This window comes from Glycine max, chromosome 3 (genome assembly GCF_000004515.6).
Source record: "Glycine max cultivar Williams 82 chromosome 3, Glycine_max_v4.0, whole genome shotgun sequence".
In the NCBI taxonomy this organism is placed as follows: domain Eukaryota; kingdom Viridiplantae; phylum Streptophyta; class Magnoliopsida; order Fabales; family Fabaceae; genus Glycine; species Glycine max.
In genome coordinates this window covers 30,212,655-30,236,603 of record NC_016090.4, presented here as the reverse complement: position 1 = coordinate 30,236,603, position 23,949 = coordinate 30,212,655, and the positions used below count along the sequence as shown (strand labels likewise).

The 23,949-nt window shown below is 34.2% G+C and overlaps 1 protein-coding gene across 1 annotated transcript; it reads left to right on the top strand.

Annotated features, from left to right (window-relative positions):
• The first annotated feature begins 370 nt into the window (after positions 1–370).
• On the top strand, positions 371–1,132 carry LOC121174571 (secreted RxLR effector protein 161-like). The gene has a single exon (XM_041013934.1). It carries the CDS (start codon positions 371–373, stop codon positions 1,130–1,132), a length of 762 nt encoding a protein of 253 aa, XP_040869868.1.
• The last annotated feature ends 22,817 nt before the right edge of the window (positions 1,133–23,949 follow it).

Here is a 23,949-nt window from a genome sequence, read left to right as displayed (position 1 = left end):
GTATGTTTGTCAACTGCAGAGGTCCTTGTATGGTTTGAAACAATCTCCAAGGCAATGGTACATGAGGTTTGACAGCTTTATCACTAGCCAAGGATTCAAGAGAAGTCTCTATGATTGCTGTGTTTATCACAACAAGGTGGAGGATGGATCAATGATCTATATTATACTCTATGTAGATGACATGCTTATTGCAGCAGAAAGCATGTGTGATATACAAAATTTGAAGATCCTCCTGAATGGTGAATTTGATATGAAAGATCTAGGGGCTGCAAAGAAAATCTTAGGAATGGAGATCTATAGGGACAGAACTCAGAAAAAGCTATTCTTGTCTCAAAATGACTACATTTAGAAGATACTTGTGAGGTTTGGAATGACTGACTCTAAACCTATCAGCACTCCCCTTTCAGAAAAAGAGAAGTTGTCTGCTGTGATAAAGGTCCAAGCTCAAGCTGATCAGGACTATATGTCAAAGGTTCCATACTCAAGTGTTGTTGGCAGTCTCATGTATGCCATGGTCTGCACCAGACCTGACCTTGCTTATGTTGTTAGCATGGTTAGTAGGTTCTTAAACCAACCTCAGAAGGAACATTGGAAGGCTGTGAAGAGAATTTTCAGATATCTTAAAGGGACTGCAGATGTAGGTTTAATCTATGGATCTCACCCAGATTGCTGCCTCATTGGTTATTCTGATGCAGATTTTGCGACTGATCTGGTCAAGAGAAGGTCATTAACAGGGTATGCTTACACCCTTGGTGACTGCTTGGTGAGCTGGAAGGCAACACTTCAACCTTCTGTTGCCCTCTCAACTACTGAGGCTGAATATATGGTTCTTACTGAAGCTGCAAAGGAAGGAATTTGGCTGAGAGGTCTGATAAATGATCTTGGAATTAATCAAGAATATGCTAACATCTACTGTGATAGCCTTAGTGCTATATGCTTGGCCAAGGATCAGGTTCATCATGATAGAACCAAGCATATAGATGTTAGATATCACTTCATTCGGTCAGAAAGAAGAATCAAAGTTCATAAGATCAGCACTCTGCACAATCCTGCTGATATTTTCACAAAGCCAGTTCCAAAGAGCATGTTTGATCAATGCTTAAGCTTGCTCAATGTTGATTGTTGGGGTTAAGTTTTTGTGTGCTTAGAGGGAGCAGTTTGTGTCCTATATGGATGTTAGTTCAAGGTGGTGAATTGTTGGGTTGTGACCTAAATCTATATGGAAGTTTATTCTGTTATTTTTTCTGTTTTGTCCTCTGCCTATATAAGGCAAAGATGCCCTGTATTTTTCAAAGATAAGCTTCCATTTGTATACTACAACCATAATAAGAAAAGCTCTCTGTTTTCCCTCCGGTGGATGTAGCCTTGATCAAGGTGAACCACGTAAGTCTGTGTGTATTCTTTCTCTCTTTTCTTCTCTTTCACCTTTGTTGCACAATTCTGTGTGTATGACATTTCTAGTCTGCTGCATTTTCTGCTGCTTTCTTGTTTGTTCTTCATCACTTTTATAACAGTAACTTTGGAATTCAAGTTTTTGTCATCAAGCTAATGACGAGTTAACATAGAAAATCCTCGAAAAGAGAATCACATAGGTAATGACCAAGTTTTGGAGAGGTTCTTAGAAAATGGAATTTGAAAAGTTGAAACTAAAACATAAGTGGTAAACTAAACAGTTAAACTTTGGTTTGTAGCCCAACCCGGCAATACCCAATGTTTATTGAAATAAAGGTACCTTTTCAAGACTTTCTTCTTATCATGATTGAAAAGTTCGGTAACTCAAATAAATACAGACACACTTGAAAGTTGAAATGCATACTGTGGTGGGCCAATCAAAGTAAGGTCGGATTGACTGATACATTGAATGTACATCATTTTCATGTAAATACTTTCGTATAATTTTAAGTGGAAAAAAATATTCATTAGGTAGGTTGATGTACGTTCGTCCATTATGATTGTGAGAGTGAATTGATACTCTTACCGACATATTAGCATATGATATTAATATCGAGTGGCATCTTAGCTGATTATAACTTGGACACGTAGACTTAGAATTCAAATTTATTTCGTCAAGCTCGATCTGATCTGATGACAACTTAGCTTGGAAAATCCTCAATCGCAAAGCTTAAAACAAATTTATAGAGCGTCTTAGCAAAATAAAATTTGAAAAGATGAAACTAAAATATAAGTGGCCCATTGAACAATAAAACTTTAGTTTATATCCCAACATCCAGTGTTCAGTGAAATAAAATCCTTCTTAACACTTGGTTTTTTTTTAGAGAGACGTGAAAAGAAATAAAAGTGTGAGAAATAAAAAAAAAGGAATGAAAGAGAATGAAAAGTAAGATTAGTTGATATGGTAAGTGAGAAAATAAATTTAATATTTAATCAAATTTACATTTTATCCCAACCCAAAAAAAAAAATATTGTCTTTTCTGATTAGAAAACTTTTTTTGGATCAATTAAAGGCATACCATCTATATGTCATTTGCATATACCGATTATATGTCTTTTTTTTTTTTTTTTTTTTCCTGAATTGAGGAATATAATCGACTATATGTGAAGATGACATAATTGATTATATTCCTAAAGCATAGGTGACCTGTCAACTATTTTAATTTTAAAAAAAGTATCACATAATTACTTATGTGTTTAACATAATCAATTATGTCCCACATATGCAACTTGCTTTCATGAGGGGCTTTGAGGTTAATTTTAGCAACAAGAAAAATTGGCACTTCCAACCTTGCTTTCATTGTTCAATTCTCAACATTTCACTTTCAATTACTTTCACTCGTAACAAATAGCTCCACTTTTATCTTTCAAACCTTTTTCACTGTATTTCACTCTCACCCCTCTTTCATGTACCTTTTCCAAACACAACATAAGACTTGCTTCTTAATTAACATGATTTACAATGTTCGGTATCATTGAAAGTGAGAGATGAAAGTTAGTGCAAGAAGGTGAAAATCACTCTTTTCTATTTTTTTGTTAGGGACAAAAGTTGTAACGAAAGTGATGAAAAAAGTGGGGCCCATACGAGAGAGTTTCATCTCAAAATTGAAGTGAAAGTGCGGGTGAAAGTGCACACAGTATACCCGACTTTTCATGCTTATGTAATTGTTCCTATTTTATATCCTACCCTACATCATATCAGTGTGCAAAGTTGGATTTTTTCATAATCGATTATGCAACTGACAGATCTTGTTTATAAAAGAAATAGCACAAGACATATAGCTGATTATACCTTCAGAGGCAAATCCACGTTAGGTGTATAGGAGTAATTGTCTCAACAAGAAAGCAAGTTGCCCCCAATAAGAAAATATTCTTTAAATGAATGTAATTTTTTTTAAAAAAAGAAAAATAAAAGAGAATAAATTGGAATTATTTTTTACCATTTTATCTTTTTATTTTTTTATAGTACTAACACTGAAAAAAATATAGAATGTTTTTAAAATATAAAAATGCATAGAGAGAAATTATAATTTGTAAAAATACAGGGATTTTAGATTTTTTTATGACATTATATATTTTATAAAAGCTTTGAAATACTGTTTTGAGCAAATGGGTAATTAAGACTCTAAATTGTTTTATTATTGTTATTTTAGTTCCTAAAATTAAGAAAAACGCAAATAAAGTACATGAAATATTTTAGATCTTTAACTCCCTGAAATTAAGTCTTTTGGCTTATTTTTGTCCCACAACTTATATTATTATTGTTATTATTATCAATTAACTACCTTTAACGAGAAAAAATTCTCTGGCTAATATGTATTTTTCTTGTAGTGTAAGGACCAAATGAAAAAAGGAGATTAATTTTAAAGACATATGAAATTCTAAAAAAAAATAGCAATTTATTTGATTTTTCTCTAATTTTAGGGACTAAAATAAATGTGAGATGCAAATTCTGAACTAAATTGAATATTTACTCTCTATATATATATATATATATATATATATATATATATATTATAAATTATCTTTTGTCCCAGTAATTTTTTTTATCTGACACTATATATGCCTGTTAATTATTTTTTTTTTAAAAAAAACCTTTCATAGCATAAGAAAACACATCAACGTAGGAGCACAATAAAAAATATATAAATGCTTAAATTTTGTATTTTGATTTTCTTACCTTTCACATTAATTTAATTCAAATATTTCATCTCTATCAAACAACATTTTTCACACTCTTTCATTAATTTTTATTTCTCACACTTTCATATCTTTTTATTCCTCAACCAAAAACAATGTTAGTTCTGATGGAAAACGACTGACTGGGATATGTTTTGAATTTGTGAAAGAAGGTAGTCAATACAAAGCAATGGTGAAAAGTGTACTTCCTTTTATCGACACGACATCCATGTCAAATCCTCATCCACATGTTATGTAAATGGAGCAAGTCTATATAGTCCATTTGTCGTATCACTATTGCCATTGATGGGGCGTTCATAATTGAATTACACCAATAAAACATATTTTTATTTTAAGAAAAAGAACTAGCCCAACATCCATCTATGACGTAATATATATATATATAAAGCTTGTTTGGATACAAAGTTTTAAGGGCTTCTAAGACTTCTTTAATGATAAAAATTATATATTTTCAATAGAAAAATTCTTAAAAATACTTCTAACTTTTATCCAAAAATTCATAATCAATATAGTTTTAGGTTTTATTTTATGTGATAGTGTTTTTTACATCGAAGCAGAGGTTTTATTACTCCCAAATCCCAATCCTTACGTCCTTGGCGCCTTTAATAAAATGCCCATTAAAATACGTAATCCATTTTGCAACGAACTAACGTTTTAACTCTCAGCGAGTGGAAAAGTCTTGATCCTTGAAAGGGAAACAAGGCTTTCTCGACACATAACACTACTAAAAAAATCACTTTTTACGACGCATGTTCTATGACGGTTATTTAGAGAACCGATTTAGAAAGTGGTGCGGTGACATTTTTGTAATTGTAAAAAATTATATTTTACGACGCACATTCTAAGACGGTTATTAAAAACCGCCTTAGAATATTATATGTAATAAAATTTGGTTAAAGAACGTCATAATTAGGGGAAAAAAACAAAAGCGCGAATAGCCTTTGAACCTCCCACCTTGCATTGAAGCAACTAGCTAGCCTCTTCGTTGTTGTTACAATTGAACCCTAGCCTCTCATCATTACTCTTTATCGTAATTGAGTGAAGACTTAGACATTTCAAACCTCGTAACCCCTCTTCGTTACAATTTGAACCCTAGCCCCTCTTCATCGTAATTGAGTTAACACTTAGATATTTCAAACCTCGTAGCCCAACTTCGTTGCTCTTCCATTCAACCCGACGACATGGAGGACTCTTCCTGGCTTGAAGTTCACTTGAATCAAAGAGTGGCAGTTCGTGTAGAGCAGGGCTTTGTCCATGGTACGTTAGTCACTTACTTACTTAGGTAGGTTAAGCTTCGTGTAGTGTTGAAGAGATGTCACGAATACGATTTAAGCTTGTTTTACTGCTGATGTATGGTAATGGTCGTTGCAGGGAAGACGCAGGTAATCAATGAGTTCTTTGTGACCAACAGCTGCTACATTGTTGACTTGGCTGCAAACGGGTCAGTGGCTATTTCTTAATTTTATAAATATCAATATTTAAAAACATTAAAGTAGGGTTTCAATTGAAAGAAAAAATGAATGTACAAAATTGGTTAGATGTATAGTTCGTAAGGGAAATTTGTTGTTATCTTTTAAGAATTAGACCTTGGAACAACCTAAGTTGGTATGAAACCCATTCAATATAGGTTTTGGATGCACCTTCTGCTTAAATTTCATTGCCTCTTCCTTCGCAGGGTTGCACCCAGCACTGAAGCTAGTGTGGGCCCTTTGTCATGGATTGGCATTTGTGAAACTAATTCAGCATTTCCTCAGAACTTTTCCCTCATGTGCTTCCATTGGTATTTCTATTTTATACTTGTGGTATTAGTCATCTATTCTTCTTGGTGTTTGGGATTTACTTTTGTCACAACTGATATAGGACTAAAAGTTTCATAAAAAAGAGGAAGAAATGCTTGGAATTGATTTGTTTTTATAGTTCATGGATTCCTTCACTTAACTATGGAAGATGAATGCACTTTCTATTTTGCTTAATTTGATCAGCTTGACTTGTCATATCAATTGAAATTGGTTCATCTGCTCTTTTAATAATCCTATTTTTGCCTCTGATACCAGGCGAAACATTTTTGGTGACTTCCGGTATTGTTCTCTATTTTGGTGACATGTTGTTGGTTACTATTAAAAAGGTTAGGGCTTCTTAACATGATATTGTTCCCAAATGACCTACGTATATGGATGTATGTGCATAATAATTGGTGATTACACTGTTTGAACAACTACAAGGACTATTGATGTCATCAGAGTTAGTTACTACAGAATATGAAATAAGTAGAAGTGAGATAAGCATTATAATTCAGGTATTTGTCCATAAGTTACGAATTTATTATTAATGGTATAGCTAGATCAATTAAAGTTGTCTACTTTTATTATTGTAGGGGCTTGTGCTTGGTCTTCTGCTATATCCAATAGCTTTGAAATATATTCTCCAAATATGAGAGTGGTTTATAAATACAACTTCTGCTGAAGCAAAAAGATACTGTGAGATTGGGAGATCTCTTATGTTTGTTGCTTCCCTTGGAATTGTCCTGATTTTGATTGTACCATCATGGATGCAATTGGTGCATGAGTTTTGAATGCATCCTTTTTTCTGGTATCTCATCAATATCTGATATAGGTGGATTATTTTGTTTGTTGTCTGTTACTGATGTTTTCAGATGTGATATGATATAACATGGAAGTGATAATAATAGGACACTTGGAAAGTAGTTTTGTTAATGCTATAAATTGAGTAGGATATAGTTTGTTATGCTGGCTGTTGTGATGCATGCTTACCTGTTAGGTGATAAGGCAATCTAAGCTGCTAATTCCACTAGAAACTATGGAATGAAGAATGTTGTGATAGTATTCGATTCCTCTGCATCCACACTCATTTGTAGAGTTAAGCTTAAGCACATATATTTCAACCTTATATTGATTATGGTTTTTATTTTTATATGAATGTGCTCATCTTAAAAAATCCGAATGCAATTCTCCAAAAAAATTGGTTTGATATAAAAGCAGCCTAAATTTATGCTCTCCTATATAATGAATCCACATCAGATTGTATGGAGAGAAATTAGTGATAGTGTAAATAAAATTAATCTAATTCAACTAGATTCCAAGCACTTCAGAAGTTGAGGCTTGTTAAAATACAATTATGACTATGATGGTAGTTTCAGGTTCAAATTATTTTGTGTCAAACAGTTGTTCTTCACTTTATTATGATACCTGCTATTTTGTTAGATTACTATATTTTCACTTTTGAAGCATTTCATTGCAGGGTGCTTTCCTTTGTTTTCTCGGAGCCATCCAAATTTGGGTGGGTCCAGTGATATTTATGTGCAATTGTCCCTGTTTTGATAAGAAAAAAAAAAAGGGAAAGGGGTAAGAATATGTAATTAGGATACATTATGCAAGAAAAAATTTTCTTAAAATGTCATGAACATTAGTGTTTTGGATTTCATGAAAATTTGTTGCATCATTTATAAATTATGACTAAATGTGACTTAAGAATTGCAACAAAAGATAGATAGACATTTCTTGATTGCTTTTATATTAACATTGTTTGACAATTGACCTAGGTATGGAGAATCTGGCCTTTGGGACACCTAATAAATCAATTTATGAATGCATTCACTTTTTTCTTTTCTTTTTTATTCCATGTCTCCCTAATCATGTTATATTTTCTAGTGCATGTTTGCTTCTATGTTTAACAAAATTGGATATGCGTCCTGGCTGAAGCAACAAATAGTTAGTTTCTTATGCATTTACCCTTGTTAGACGCACACATTGAATGTGCAAACAAACACGTGCTTAACTTAACGTTCAATTATGATAGTTACGTAGGTCAGTGAAGCCGAATGCAAGCAAACATTCCTATTTATGTAATGTAAATGCTTGTTTTTCCTCCTTGTATGTAAGCATTGCAGACAATATGCACTAATTGGAATATCCATGGCTACATGATAGTGGCCATCAGCTTGATGCAACTCATAAAATTGAACGCAGGACACTTACGTCTCTTCATTTGACTTGTTCATTCCTTTTGTACTAGTATTTGTCTCACAAAACACCTAAGTATTGATTTTTTTTTTGTTTTACTTATGAGTTGATAGGTGGAAGTGCCAAATGATAGAAGCATTGGAAAATTATGTGATTATACTGCCAGAAACCCTTTATGCATCCCAAAGGTATGGAATCTTTAAACAAAAAGCTCAAATAAGTTTTGATGTATTGTATTTTGTTAATTATATTATGTACTGATTCTTGTAAATGTTCACTTTTATGAAGTTCTACAAAATGAAATGTATAATATCTTGTATCATATGGTAATTTACAAGAAAGAAATAAAAGCCAATTATAGAACACGATGGGTAAGGATCTTTGGAGTTTGGACAACAAAAAAAGAAAAGGAGAAGGAGAGGTTAAACATTCAGCTCAATATAGCTCTTCATTCCCTTTGCATATCTGACACTTAAAACTTCATAAAAGACTTGTGTGCTTAAATGCACACAGAACTATCCTATCTCAAAGAAGATTCACCAGCTTCAACTGCTGATTGAAAATTCTAGGATCTTGTTCTATCTAAATGCATCAAATGCTTGCAAAAGGAGCAGAAGTATGCAACACATTGATTTTTTTTTTCTATTAGCCAATGTTAGTTGTTAGTAGGGGGATTCGAGCACAGCCTCCGCCCCCCCTCCCTTCTCCCTTTACCACCAAAGCAACTTTATAACCCCTTTCTCCTTTCTCCTCTCTAAGGCTTTGTAACTGGGAGGAGAAAAAGGTTTAAGTGCACTATATACCAAACAACTTATCCACATTTTCAAATTCTTGTAACACATAATGACAAAGACATTTGGAGAAAAGGTCATATGTGGTCTACACAACTGCATAAGATTATTAGTACAAATCCTACTAGTTTTGCTTCCCAAACAAAAATCTCAATTATGGAGGTGGCTTTAAACTTCCAAAAAGTTGTAGTGAGGGATTGCAGATGCTATGAAGGAAAACAAATTTATGATTGAAAAATATCACAGATTCTAAGTTCCATGTTTGCACATCAAGTGTACCATGGAGATCAAATCAGAAGTTTCTTGGTCATTAAGATTTTCCCATTGAAGAGTATAGACTTGTGTTAATCATAATGCCCTTCTCTCATTCCCACTAAAAAATATTATCCTTGTCATCAACTGTACAATTCTCTTAGGTTTGACATAGTATTCATGTACCTCAACCTGCATCAATGTTCCTTCTTACTATGGGTTTGACTTTTTAAATTTTAATAATAATCTCTAATATATTTAGTCATCAAATATTTTCCTCTTCTGTCTGAACCATCAAATTAGAAAAAAGGACCTTCAGGGTAAATAGGGAAAGTTATTTTTGTATCCTTTCTTTTTCATCTATAGCCTTCTTTGATTTCTTTAAATAATGATTTTCATATTCCCACTAAAAAATATTATCCTTGTCATCAACTGTACAATTCTCTTAGGTTCAATATCTGTTGTTTTCATATGAATGATGATTTGTTGGAAATGTGATAACTTGCACAAAAAGGCTTACTCTTTTATTATGAATGATTTGGACTAAGATAGTTATTGCTTCCTGGTGTCCTGAGCTCTCCATAGTGATAATATTAGTTCTTAAGTTTACCATCTATGGTTGATTTGGGGATCATCTAAGTGAATGATCCATTAGTGTTGTGGGATTCATGCACAGTGGAGCTAGGGCAATGCTAACAAATTTGCTACTTTTATTTTTGTATAGTAATTTTTTTGGCACTTGGTTGTAAGCTTCAGTTTCATGTGTTATGATTTTGAAAATTTTCATTCCTTTTTTATCTGGTGTTTTATTTTTTTTTAATATGCCATATCCTTGTTTTTTGGTTCATGCAGGTTACATGATCTCCAGCTTGAAGCAGTTGGCGTTACTGAAATATATATTTCAATGATTTTGTATTTTAAGAAAAACCTTTAGCCTGGATATGTCTCTTATGGGTTTATAATTGTGGCGAAATGGTTTTTCATTCCAAATATATAAGAACATGGAGGAGACACGAGAAGATGCAGGGCCAGCAGAGCAAGGGCCATCTAATGTGTCGTGGTGGCCTTCAGATTTTGTTGAAAAATTTGGATTTGTTTCTTTGGGTTCTTAGGATGAGACCTTAAGTAATAAGGAGTCTCCTCAACATTTTGACAAAGATGTTTTGTCTTCTCAAAAAGCATCACAAAAACTCTAGCGCACTGGAGTGCTTTCAGAACCAATACCAAATGGTTTCTATTCAGTCATTCCGGTGAGGATTAATTTATAAATTACCTTCTTAGTACTGCATATGTCTATTTGCTCATCCTAGAGTTGCTAGTAATATTTTCTTGTCAATCTCTCTCTTAAAAGCTTTATCAGATGGAGTGCAAGTTCAAAAAATGATTTTATATAACATTTACTTTTAACCAAAAATGAAAGAAGGTTTGTGCCTGTGATTGTGGGTGAGAGAAAGGATAACTAAACATTTTAAATGTGGTGATTACAGAGAACCAAAGATGTCTCTTTAGCTTCTGCAAAGTAGTTGGTGTATATAATGTCATTAATGAAATTTAGTTTTGCCTAGAGAGGGAAATTCAGTACAGTCTGGAATTTGACATTGGCAAAAATAAATATATATTTTATGTATTTTATTTGCAAGTGTTATTCTGTAAATTTTCAGATTGTAATCAGATGAAATTTGTTGCTTGGAGCTGATCCTATTTCATCATGTTCTATTAAATATATGTGGTTTTTCAAGTTCGTATGATTACTTAGCAGATAGAGTTTTAATATGTGTTTCAAAAACCTCCGCTCATTCATGGATTGTGACATGTATTGCTGTTTGAGTTTGTTGTGGTATCCTGGTTCTTGATGTGTAACTAAAATGATTTTTCTAACTCACTGCATTTTCATTAGTTAATTTGATAACATGCAGGAGACAAGACTCAAGGAACTTTTTGATAGTATTCCTACCTTGGACGAGCTTCATGCTCTGGGTGGAGAGGGTTTTAAGGCTAATATCATTCTTGTGGATTCAAAGAAAGATAAAAAGCTATCCATGTTAAAGAAATTAATTATGGCATTAGTTAGAGGATTAAACTCTAATCCAACTGCCATAATTTAGAAGATAGCTGGATTAGTATGTATTTGACCACATCTTACTTTGCGGTCGTTTTTTATGTATAAGGATATCCTAGTATATTATTGTTGCTTTACTGTCATAATTGGAACCTGGAAGTTAATTTTTTCCTTCTACAAAAATGTATTTTACAATTTTGATGCATATTGTTTCGAAACAATTTTCAACATGAAAATTTCCAAAATAGAAATAGTATAAACTTTTCAAGAAAAATGTTTTATTTTAAACTTGTTTGGGTGGCTGTGTTAATATGTTTGGCTTTCTGATGTTAGTCATGGTCAGCTACAACTTTGTTTGGAAGAAATCATTTCATTATAATTATTATTTACAAGTTTGTTGGTGGGCTTTATGGGAATTAGATAAATTATGTGTGGGAACTTTGTTAGAGTGTCACATAGTGAACCCAACATTGCCATTGCATTTGGTCGGCATAGTCGAAGAAAGGTCATTGTTGAACAGAGGACAACTAGTTCAAGGTGGGTATGCATAAGTTTGGTTTAGGTTCCAAACACATGATCCATATAATATATGATCTTGGTTTTTGTTACTTTATTGATCATGGTGCTTAGAAACTTTTCTCTGTTTGATTTGTTTGATAAAACCTTTCATTTATCTTTGATGGCAATATGAGTCTTTTTTTAATCCTGGTTTGCTCTTGTTCTCTTGGTCTCTGTCAGTATGTGATGGTTTAGAGTCTTGATGGGCTAGAGCCTAGGGTGTGACACTACAAGGCATATTTGTAGACATTGTTGGCAAGAACAAGCATGGAATGTTGTACAAAGTTGTCTGGTACCCAATCTAATAGGATAGAATAGATTTGCTTATTACTCCCAAATATGTAATGTTTGTTTCTCATGTTATAGATTTTCACAAAAGTAATGGTCATGGTATGTGAAATTCACTATTACTTTATCATAGTTTTCATCTTTACCATTACTTGGAATTGACATCGGTTGCATTTTTACACTACACAATGATTCTTGGAAGCAACATAGGTTAATTTACTTGACACATTTAATTATTGATCACACAACATTCTTTGTCTGGTTTCGGATTGAGAAATTCAGTAGTAGTATATCATAGTGGATAAGAAGAAGATCAAGAACAAGAATCATATTGGGAGAAAGTGATAATAAATTGCACATGGTTATTTGTGATAAAGACATTTTATTGTCATTAGTATAGACAATTTAGAGGTAGAATTACTTATTATTGAGAGATTTCATGGCTTCAGAAGGTTGATGTTTGGTCTCTATAGTCTTCATAGAGTATTTGGACTTATAAAAGTTATGCATTTATAACTAACGGCATTGATGTTTTGGGTGTGGCACAAGATAACAGCCCTAGTTTCATGCATGCACTAGCTCTGCATGACAATGATTGGAGCAAAAATATTGTCAGAATTGCAGTGATGAAACTGATAATGAAATTTCACTTTTCCTGATAGAATAGAATAACTTTTACTTGCTAACTTTAGTGGAGATTTTCCATTAATATTTTTTGTTAGTACTTTGGACATGCCAAGTCTGTCTTTCAAATTGGCCTATGTATGTTATCATTTTCCATTTAGTGGCAAAGGTATCTTAATCTAAACAGTCTCCTAATTATAAATACTACTTTTAAAAACTTATTTTCAGTCTTCTTTTTGTGTTTGAAATATTTCTGGTTTTGCAGTCCAGAACATCCATCATTTCGATCACGTGGGCGGTCCATGCTTAGTGGTGATAGGACAACATTTAGAGATTTTGCTGATGATCAAGCTACATTAAGGTCTTCATCTTTATTATCCCTTAATATATGCTTATACTCTATTATGTAAAGTCATAGGGGATTACATGTTTTTGTAAGTATATTGTGTCATTAGTTGTTATCTACAATATTTATTTATTTGTTTTTGAGTTCTCCCTACATTCTGAATGAAGAGCACTTGCTATTTTTTTTTTTACCCAAGCTTGTGTTGTCCTATCTTGTTTTTAACTTTTATTATTATTATTATGAAACAACTTATTGGTATATGTGTCATACCCTAATTTCGTCCGGGGACCTTTGCTCGATGACGTGCGACCATTCTTTGGTCCTCGTGAGGTGCTTGGCACCCATCATTAGGCAATTTGTGAAATTCCAGGACATGCCGAAAAAACCAAAAAATATTGATGCACAATCCGTAAGTTTCCGTGACACACCGGAAATCAAATGGAAGCATCGTTGCATAATTAAGTGAGGTTCCGTAACATTCCGTAAGTCAAAAAGGGGATGATTATGTAATCCGCAAGGTTCCGTAACATTACGGAAAGAAAACAAGTATCGTTACGAAATTCGTAAGTTTCCGTAACTTTATGAAAAAAGAATCACCAAAAAAACAGCAGAGGAGGGGGGTGTACTTAGTAAAAATGGGGGTGCAAATAGCACCCAGGCCCATTTGGGCCCTCCAGAAGATTCCTCCAGAAGGCGGTTGCTTCTGGAGGAAGCAACCCTGCTCGCCTGGGCGAGCTGAGCTCGCCTGGGCGAGCTGGGCGGCAACCACCTCCCCTATTTTGCTATAAATAGGGGAGGAATGCAAGAAGGAAGGTGTGAGCCCCTGAGGCACTTTTCCCTCTTTCGAATTTGCTTGGAAAAATTGTTTCCGTGAAGAAAATCTAAGCCGAGGCGCTTCCGAAACGTTTCTGTAACGTTTTCCGTGAGGAATTTCGCAAAGATTTCAACCGTTCTTCGACGTTCTTCATTCGTTCTTCATCGTTCTTCGATCTTCAACGGGTAAGTACCTCGAACCAAGCTTTTCGATTCATTCTATGTACCCGCAGTGGTCCACATTGTGTTTCGTGCATTTTTATTCTCGTTTTGTTTACTTTTTATACCCCCTGTTGACGTGCTTAAGCCATTTTACTTAAGTCGTTTCTCGCTTAACTTAAAAATAAAATAAATTTCCACCGAACGTTTGAATTGTATTATCCATTAACTTCGGTTAAAATAAATTCCGACCGTTCGGTCGTGCCGTAACCACGTTGGAAATCAAAAAGAGGTAAAAAATAATATAACAATCAAAAAGACATCTTTTAGTAAAATAAAGCGGAAAATCAATCGGACGTTTTCTCTTTGGGATTTCTCATTCTTAATCGAATTGATTAATAACTAAAGTGAAACTAAAGGCTAAAATCAATTCGCCTAGTCAAGCTCGTCCATAAAAATAGGCTTTTGAAGTTTGTCATTTCAATTTCTCACTAAGTAAAATGGATCATTTTTAAGGTCCAACGCCTTAAAATGATCACCTCTTAAAGTAAAAAAGAATCACTTGATAAAAAAGAACTACGTAGGTCTGATTTTCTCATCCCAAATTGAGGAATACGTAGGAGCAAAGGGAAACACCCTTGTCGACCACAAAAAAGGAAAAAATATAAAAAGGGTATAAAGGATATAAGAACATAAAAGGGAACATAAAAATCAAAGTCACGTTTGCGCATTCGATTAAAGGCTGCCGTCCCTTGGGACGGGCGTGTGGGGTGCTAATACCTTCCCCGTGCGTAAATACAACTCCCGAACCTTTCACTAAAAAGTTCGTAGATCTCGTCTTTTCCGGTTTTTCCGACGTTTTCCCCAAATAAACGTTGGTGGCGACTCCGCGCGTATTCCTTTCGTGGAACACGCATCCCGCGAGTCTCGCGTCGCCCTCCCGCCGAAGGGTAGGTTGCGACACCTTGGAGTAAAATAAAGCGAAAAATCAATCGGACGTTTTCTCTTTGGGATTTCTCATTCTTAATTGAATTGACTAATAACTAAAGTGAAACTAAGGCTAAAATCAACTCGCCTAGTCAAGCTTGTCCACAAAAAATAGGGTTTTGAAAATTTATCATTTCAGTTTCTTACCAAGTAAAATGGATCATTTTTAAGGTCCAACGCCTTAAAATGATCACCTTTCAAAGTAAAAGAATCGCTTGATTCACACTTAAGAAAGAACTACGTAGGTCTGATTTCCTCTCCAAAGGAGGGTACGTAGGAGCAAAAGCCCCGCTTTTGTCGACCTCAAAAAATAAAAAGAAATAAAAGTAAAGGTAATACAATTTCCACAATTCTAAAAAATAGGTTGTTGTCCTTTGAGACAAACGTGAGAGGTGCTAATACCTTTCTCAAACGTAAATACAACTCCCAAACTTAGAATTTTCATTTTGACCGGTTTCCTTCGGTTTTTCCGACGTTTCCCACAAATAAACGTTGGTGGCGACTCCGCGCATCTTTCCTCCTTTGGAAAGCACACCCGTGAGCCTCGCCTTCGCTCGCCCGCGAAGGGCACGTTGCAACACACCATAAACCAGAACTCTTCCAAGTGATCTTCTGATATATCTGAGTATCCATTTTAGGGCTTGCCAATGTGCTTTGCCTGGATTTGCAATGAACCTACTTACTAGGCTCATTGCATGAGCTATGTTAGGGCGAGTACATACCATAGCATACATCAGAGACCCTACAACATTAGCATATGGAATACCTTCCATGTAAATTATATCATCATGTGTCTTAGGTGCTTGACTTGTACTGAGCTTAAACTGTTGTGATATACGAGTAGTTACAGATTTGGAATTTGACATTCCAAACCTTTCAAGTACTTTTCTGAGATATAACTCTTGGGACAGATACAACAATTTCCTTTTTATGTCCTGTTTGATTTCTATTCCCAATATTCTCTTGGCTGCTCCCAAATCCTTCATTTCAAATTCTCTGCTTAGCTCAGATTTCAATTTTTCAACCTCACTCTTGTTGTTACTTGCTATCAAAATATCATCAACATATAATAGCAATATCACAAACTCAGCTTTAGAAGGAAATTTGAAGTAAACACAGTTATCATAGTGACTTCTATGAAACTGTATGTGAGCCATAAATTCATCAAATCTCCTGTTCCACTGCCTGGGGATTGCTTTAGACCATACAGGAATTTGTTTAATTTGCAAACATAATCCTCTTTACCTTTGATTTCAAACCCCTCGGGTTGTTTCATCAATATCACCTCATCAAGCTTTCCATACAAAAATGTTGTCTTCACATCCATTTGTTCTAACACAAGATCAAATTCTGCCACCATAGCCATAAGAATTCTGATTGACCTGTGTTTCACTACAAGAGAGAAAACTTCATTGAAGTCAATTCCCTTCTTTTGAGTGAATCCTCAAGCAACAAGTCTAACTTTAAATTTGTCTGGTTCAACTCCTTGGATGCCTTCTTTTTTCTTGAAGATCCATTTGCAGTTGACCACTCTAGAACCAGGGTTTTTTTTAATCAATTCCCATGTATGGTTGTCATGGAGAGACTTAATCTCTTCATTCATGGCACTTAACCATTTTTCTTTATCCTTACTAGATAAGACAGCTTTAACAGTTTTTGGATCTTCTTCCAAAACTTCACTGGCAGCTACCAGAGCAAATGCTATTAGATCAGCATATCCATACCTCTTAGCTTGTTTGATTTCCCTTCTGGTTCTATCTCGAGCCAGCACATAGTCAACTTCTTCTTGTTCCTCTTCTTCAGATTTCTCTTCATCAAGAGGCCAATTAACAGCTTGTGTTTCAGCATGTTTATCCTCAGTCTCCACCTCAAAATTTAATTTTTCAGAATCAGTTTCCTTACTCTGACCAGTGCTGGACTGAACCATGCTGGGATTGGTCTTGTAGGCCATCTCAGCTTCATTGAAGACAACATCACGACTCACTAAACACCTCTTAAAATCAGCCTCCAAACACCACAGCTTATACCCTTTCACTCCCTCAAGATATCCTAGAAAAATGCACTTGACAGCTCTAGGTTCCAATTTGTCTTGCTTGATGTAAGCATAGGCAACACAGCCAAATACCTTTAGCTGTTTTAGACTCAGTGGATGGCCAAACCAAATCTCCTCAGGGGTTTTGAAATTCAAAGCTGTTAAAGGACACTTGTTGATGAGATATACAACAATCATTGTTGCTTCAGCCCAAAAAATCTTGGGTAATCCTGCACTCAACAACATACATCTCACTCTCTCCAAAATGGTCCTATTGAATCTTTCAGCTGAACCATTTTGTTGAGGGGTGCCCGCAACTTTCATGTGCCTTGCAATGCCATTCTCTTTACAGAAATCGTTGAAAGGTTCAGAACAGAACTCAAGACCATTATCAGTATGGAGCCTCTTGATCTTTCTGCCTGTTTGGTTTTCCACAAGTGTTTTCCAGCTTTTGAAGTTATCAAAAGCCTCATCTTTTGTTTTCTGAATGTAGATCCACAACTTCCTTGAGTAGTCATCCACAATGCTCAAGAAATACCTTGCTCTAGAATGAGAAGGAGTCTTGGTTGGACCCCAAAGATCAGCATGAACATAATCAAGGGTACCTTTTGTTCTCTGCTGTCTAGCATTGAATTTGGCTCTGCAGGCTTTGCCATAGACACAATATTCACAGAACTTTAATCTTTCCATTCTGTCCCCACATAGCAGTTCCTGTTTTGCCAATTCAATCAACCCCTTCTCACTTACATGGCCCAACCTCATGTGCCATAACTCAGTTTTTGATAAAACTCTTTCGGTTGCAATGGCTGCAGAGCCAATTACAACTTCACCATCTAAGGAATAGAGGTCATTCTCCATAATTCCCCTCATGACAACCATGGAGTCTTTAACTACATTCAGTATTCCTTTTTCACCCTTGAACACATACCCTCTTTTATCAAATTCACCAAGAGAGATTAAATTTCTCTTTAACTCAGGTACATATCTGACCTCTGCGAGAATTCTTTCAGCCCCATCATGAAACTTGAACCTTATAGACCCAATTCCTTCAATTTTGCAAGGCTTGTTATCTCCAAGGAGTACTAACCCATCTGCTTGATCAGAAAATTGTTCAAACCATGATCTGTTTGGTGTCATATGCCATGAACACCCTGAATCCATTATCCATTTAGTTTCTGGATTCTTTTCAGACACCATCAATGCCTCTGCAGATTCATAGCCATCATCTTGAACAATTGCAGCATTTCCTGAGTCCTTCTTCCTATTGTTACTGCTACCATTTTTCTGTCTTTCAGGACAAACTTTCCTTGTATGACCCTCATTTTTACAGTGATAACATCTGATTTTGAAGATGCTTCCTTCACCATTCTTCTAATTTTCTGGCTTTTGCTTCTTCTTATCAAATTTACTATCTTTTTTTAAGGTCCTGCCTCTTGCTGTCAGCCCTTCACCACTTGTAGAGGACTTTTTTTCCTTTCTTTCATTCAATTCCTTTGAATTCAGAGTAGCCTGCACTTCATCAAGAGAAACAGAGTCTCTTCCAAACAATAAAGTCTCTTTGAAATGAGATTAACTCTTAGGCAAAGAGCACAGCAATAACAAAGCTTGATCTTCATCATCAATAGTGACATCGATATTTTCAAGATCTAGAATCAGTTTATTAAACAAATCCAATTGTTCTCCTACTGATCTATCTTCATGCATTTTAAACGAATACAAAGACTGTTTTAGGTAAAGATGATTAACTAAAGATTTGGTCATGTACAAACCTTCAAGTTTTGACCAAACCCCAGCAGCAGTTGTTTCCTTAGAGACTTGCCTCAGCACCTTGTCTCCGAGACTGAGGATAATTGCAGTGTGTGCCTTCTACAGTATTGCTTCTTATCCCCATCAGCCATCATCTTTTCAAGTTTGGTTTCTCCATCAAGTGCTTCCACCAGGCCCTGCTGACCAAGAAGAGCTCTCATCTTCAATCGCCATAGCCCAAAATCATTTTGCCCTGTGAATTTTTCAACCTCATACTTGGTCGAGCCCATTTCTTGAATCGAACTCAAAGTCGCTCCACGTTCACCGCACTAATTTGTTGTGCCAAGATCAGATTTTACTTCACAAAAGAATGAGTTTCTTGTATGAACAAGAATAAGCAAAATGCAAAAAAATGAACCAAAAAACTGCACAGAACTCAGCAGCCACTTTTATTCAATTCTGCATTTTTTTTTCTCTAGTTACAGAAAAATTATCTTATGATCTAGGCTATACAAGAAGAAGAAATAGAAGCACTATTTCAAGCCTAACTAACCCAACCAACTTAAAACTACTTAACTGTTACATGCTATAACAGAAAACAGAAAAAATACTAAGTTGGTAAAGTCTAAGAGAACTAACTAATGGTTGTTAATGAACCAACATACAACAGGAAAAAATCCTCTCCCATTAAAAATAATTGGAGAATCTCTAATTTGATAAAGACACGTTGTTGGATCAAATACCTAGCAAATATTTGTTCAATTAAACACCTGTTTCACTAAAGCCTCTCAAATGTCAGTATTTCATTTAAAGAAGGTTTGAACCCTACTTTTCCCTATTCCCGATCGTGAGTCCAACTTCCCCCTTTCTAGATTATGACACCAGTTATTTGCGGTAGCAATGAAAACTACGGACTTTCAAGTCTACGCCCCCATGGTTCATAATCACCCTCGTGGTTATGCATTCCTCTCCACAATATCTTTTTGTGTTTTTTATCATCTACACACATCAACTCTATCACCTCCAGGTATGGTTCCTCCCATAGTCATCTTTTCTCTCCTTCCCATTCCAAATTCAATTTCACACCCTTTGATTTCATCAAAATCTAGTATGTCTCTTATTAATAATAATTCATTCTATGCCTTAAGTGGTCAAAATAAGTAAATGAGGAAATTCTAGTTTTTTGTGATTGTTATTTTTTTAGCAATATATGAAATACAATAAAAAAAACACTAGAATGGGAGGTTGAATAGTGTGTTAAAATAAACTTTAATAGATTTTTAGTAATGAAAGTGATTTGTGATTAAAACTATTTTCATAGTACTATCATCTAGTAATAGGAAATAGGTTTTCTTAAGCAAAGGTAGATTGTCGTCCAGTGGTAAACAAAAGACTGTTCTTGATGTAAAACTTGTGTGCAAAGATGTGTCAATAATATGCTTAGAAAAATATTATGACAAACCAAAGGAATAGTAGAAACATTTAGTTTTATACTGGTTCACTCAACCTGAGTTACATTTAGTTCTCCTTTACTAACTAGTAAAAAGTTTCATTAATTAAACTTGATTACAACAAGTATTATATCTTGTCACCCCTACTTACAAGTATTCTTTAGGTCATTATTGGCACAATCTTTAAACTCCCCCTGAATCTAAGAACACCCCAATATTATTTAGTCACTCCTGGATTTCACAAACAAAAGTTTGATATAGAATCAGATATTCTTTAACACTCATATAATGTGTTTAAAATGAAGATCTTATTCTAAAAAACAAAGCTTTTGTGAATACAAAGAATAGACTCTTTAAGTTCAGTGTTTCTCTCGAAAATGATGTTCATGTGTTTCTTTTGTAATTGCACAACTTTATCACTTTTCTTTACTTGTTTGCCGTTTTTCTTCAAGTCCTTGATGTCCTCTTTATAGTGAGAGATTTGTAAATATGGAGAGGATCTTCAGCATTGAAAATATGACCGTTGTTGATCTTTGATTCTTGTTTCCAGTTATGGACAATTGATGCGCATCTTTGATTGATTCTAGATTAGCACTTTCTAAATTTGTCCTTCATAGTTGAACATAGTTGTTAGACATATGAAATGAATGATAAAATAGACTTATAGATATGTTCCTTTTAATGGTGTCATATAACATGGCATAAACTGATTTATTTTAGTAAGTGTTCATATTTAAATGTGTTTGAATTGATTGGATGAGTACATCTTACTTCTAGTGGACGAGTATGCATATATGGGCAAGTCTTACCTCGTGTTGCTTCCAGTTATCAATCCTGTTAACTTACATATAACCGTTAACACAAATTTATATCTTTTTTTATCAAAACCTTATGAGATGTGTGGATCATCCCATTTCTAACAATATAAAGATCCTAAAAGGATAATCATGAATCTCAGTTTTGCACGTAAAACAAAGTTTTCATTTGATAAAAACTTTATAAAGAGCAAATAACCAATTTTTCAAAAATCCTATCAGACGATGTAAAAACATTTTTAGAAAACACAAGATATCTATTTAAAAATATTAAAAAAAATTCACACCTTTGGGTAGATAAAACTTGAAGGAAAGCAAGAAAGATCAAACACTATAATTTTTATACTAGTCCATCTCTACCACTAAGACTATGTCTAATTCTTGATAAATCATCAAGTTACACTAATTTCTCACAAGTTACAAGTATTATTCACTGTTACTTTTGGCTCTTACAAAATCAAGCTCTTCCCAAGCTTAACAACAACACAGTATTCTTTGTTCTACCAAGCTAGTGTTGGCTCTAAACAAATGAAAAGGATTTTTTGATTTAGATTACTCACTAACTAAAACTATGAACGTCTTACAGAAAGATATACAATCAACTCTTTAGGTTTTTTCTCTTAATATGTTCTAAGTGTTTCGAGAGCTTTTGAACTTTACAACAATATACAAAAAGCTTTTTACATAAAGAATGAAAAGAATGTATGCGCGTAAGATTTGTGTCTTCTTTTTCTTCTTCAAAGTTTCTAGTATTTATAGTATTCATCCTTCAGTAGTCATTGTCTCACAATAGTTGGATTCTTCACTTGATCTTTATCTAATGATAATGCCTGTAGGGATCCTTAGGGGATCAAATTGGGCTTTATTTTGGGATGTTTATTGTATTGTAATTCTTCATGTATGATTATAATTGCGAGATTGTTATATTGGGATCATGAAATTGTGATTGAAATTGTGTGTAAGCGATAAATTGAATATGTGATGAATTGTGAGATAACATGTTGCATTGAGATCATAATATTGTTATTGAGATTGAGTATAAGTGCAAAGTTAAACATGTGTTAATTTATGAGATACACGTACACATGTGATGGTGGATTGTGACGTTATGAGATATTAAATTGTGAACATGAGATTTGGTTGTGAATAAGTGTATGGTTAACACTTGATGTGACAATACTTGTATTGTGAGTTGTGAATTATACAATAACCCGACTGGTGTTCATCTTGAGAAAAGTGTTTATGCGCAATGTTAAAGGGAAAGTGTAGGATTCCTAGTTAGGAACCTAAAGTGTTAAATTTTAGCATAATATGTTAAACGTGTTTGAAACACAAGTGTGAGGTCATGGATATTGTATAATTCATATGCAATGTCTGCATGCAAAAGTTGTTTTAGGGGTTGGACTCAGGAAGGTGAGACCCTAATGGATTCTTCGGAGTCTAGGCTTTGGTGGTAAAGGCACTTGGTTTGAGTGTTCTTTTAAGCCTATGTTGATCCCATATGGTTGGAGCATTCTCGCAAAACAGAGTGACCCTGACTGGTCATCTTATGATTTTACTTAATGAGAGTGACCTGACATACCTATTGTGTGGTGTTTCTTGTTGTATACTCCTAAGCATCCCAGTATGGTTTTTCACTAACATGGTACCACATTGCATATAGGCTTCTGTCTTAGTATAATTGTGGCATAACGTCTGCTAAATGTTTATTATAAAATTGATGAGTGTTGTTACGTCTTGACTCAAGTGTGTGATTCATGTGTAATGTGATTGATGATTGAAAAATGAATTTTAAATGATAAAGTAGTGAAGTGATGTGGATCGTATTAGGTTGAGCTATGTTATAAATACTTCCATAATTTATTTTGATTACGTCTTTGTTTATTTGTTTTTTTAAATGTGATAACTCACTCCCTGTGTGCTATTTGTGTTTAGATCCTGTGATGATCTCGAACCTTGTGTTCATGGGAGCAGATGACTAGGTGAATGACTTTAAAGAACCTCGTGCTAGAGGACGATGGGACACAATACTCTGATAGGATGTGACATTGGGGATGAATTTTTATTTTAATTGCATGATGTTATTTTATTTTATTTTACCTCACTGATTTAACAAAGTTTCTCTTGTAAACTTTGACGGCCTTGTTATGAGCCAGATATGCTTTTAATAATTTTTATTTGGTAATAGTGAAGTCAATGTGAACCTTTTACCCATGTGAATTTGTTTACCTTTATTTTTATATGTTTTATTTATTTATATGTATGTCGAGGTAGAGGGTGTCACATATACTTAAGTTCCATGAGAATGAAGATGGGTATTCAATTTTTAAACCCACATCTTTTATACCTAAACGCGTATTTGTCCTGCCTTTTGTAGGGATGAGGATAAGAAAATTCAAACATGTCCCTGACCTACTAGTTGTCATTCTTAGGTGGCGACTATAGAAGAAGACAAATATAGGTTGGAGAATTGTGAAGTGTGAGATTAGGTGAAGATGGTCTGGGATAAAACTCCACACTTCATTTTAATCTTTGGTACATGGTGGATCACTTTCCAACTTAGATTTCATTTTAAAATTGAAACATATAAAGCTTGAAATAAAGTTTTACCATAAACCCATTGATTTCAACTTTGAATTACTATGCTAAATTATTCACAAACAAATTATTACTATCCTTACTATGTACCAAAAAAATCATTATCCTTACTCAAAAGTATCTCTTAGTTTTTATACAGAGGAAATAAAACTCAATATTTTTACTGCAATTTAAAATCTTCCATCTGAATGTGAAAAATAATATATTCAATTTATTTTCATACTTTACTATAAAATATTATTCCCTGTCCCAAAATGATGATAATTTTAATCTTTTAAAAAAATTCCAAATTAACTAT

Bases quoted from the DNA above. Each gene is read 5' to 3' on its own strand.
- LOC121174571 (XM_041013934.1), top strand. From the start codon at position 371: ATGACTGACTCTAAACCTATCAGCACTCCCCTTTCAGAAAAAGAGAAG.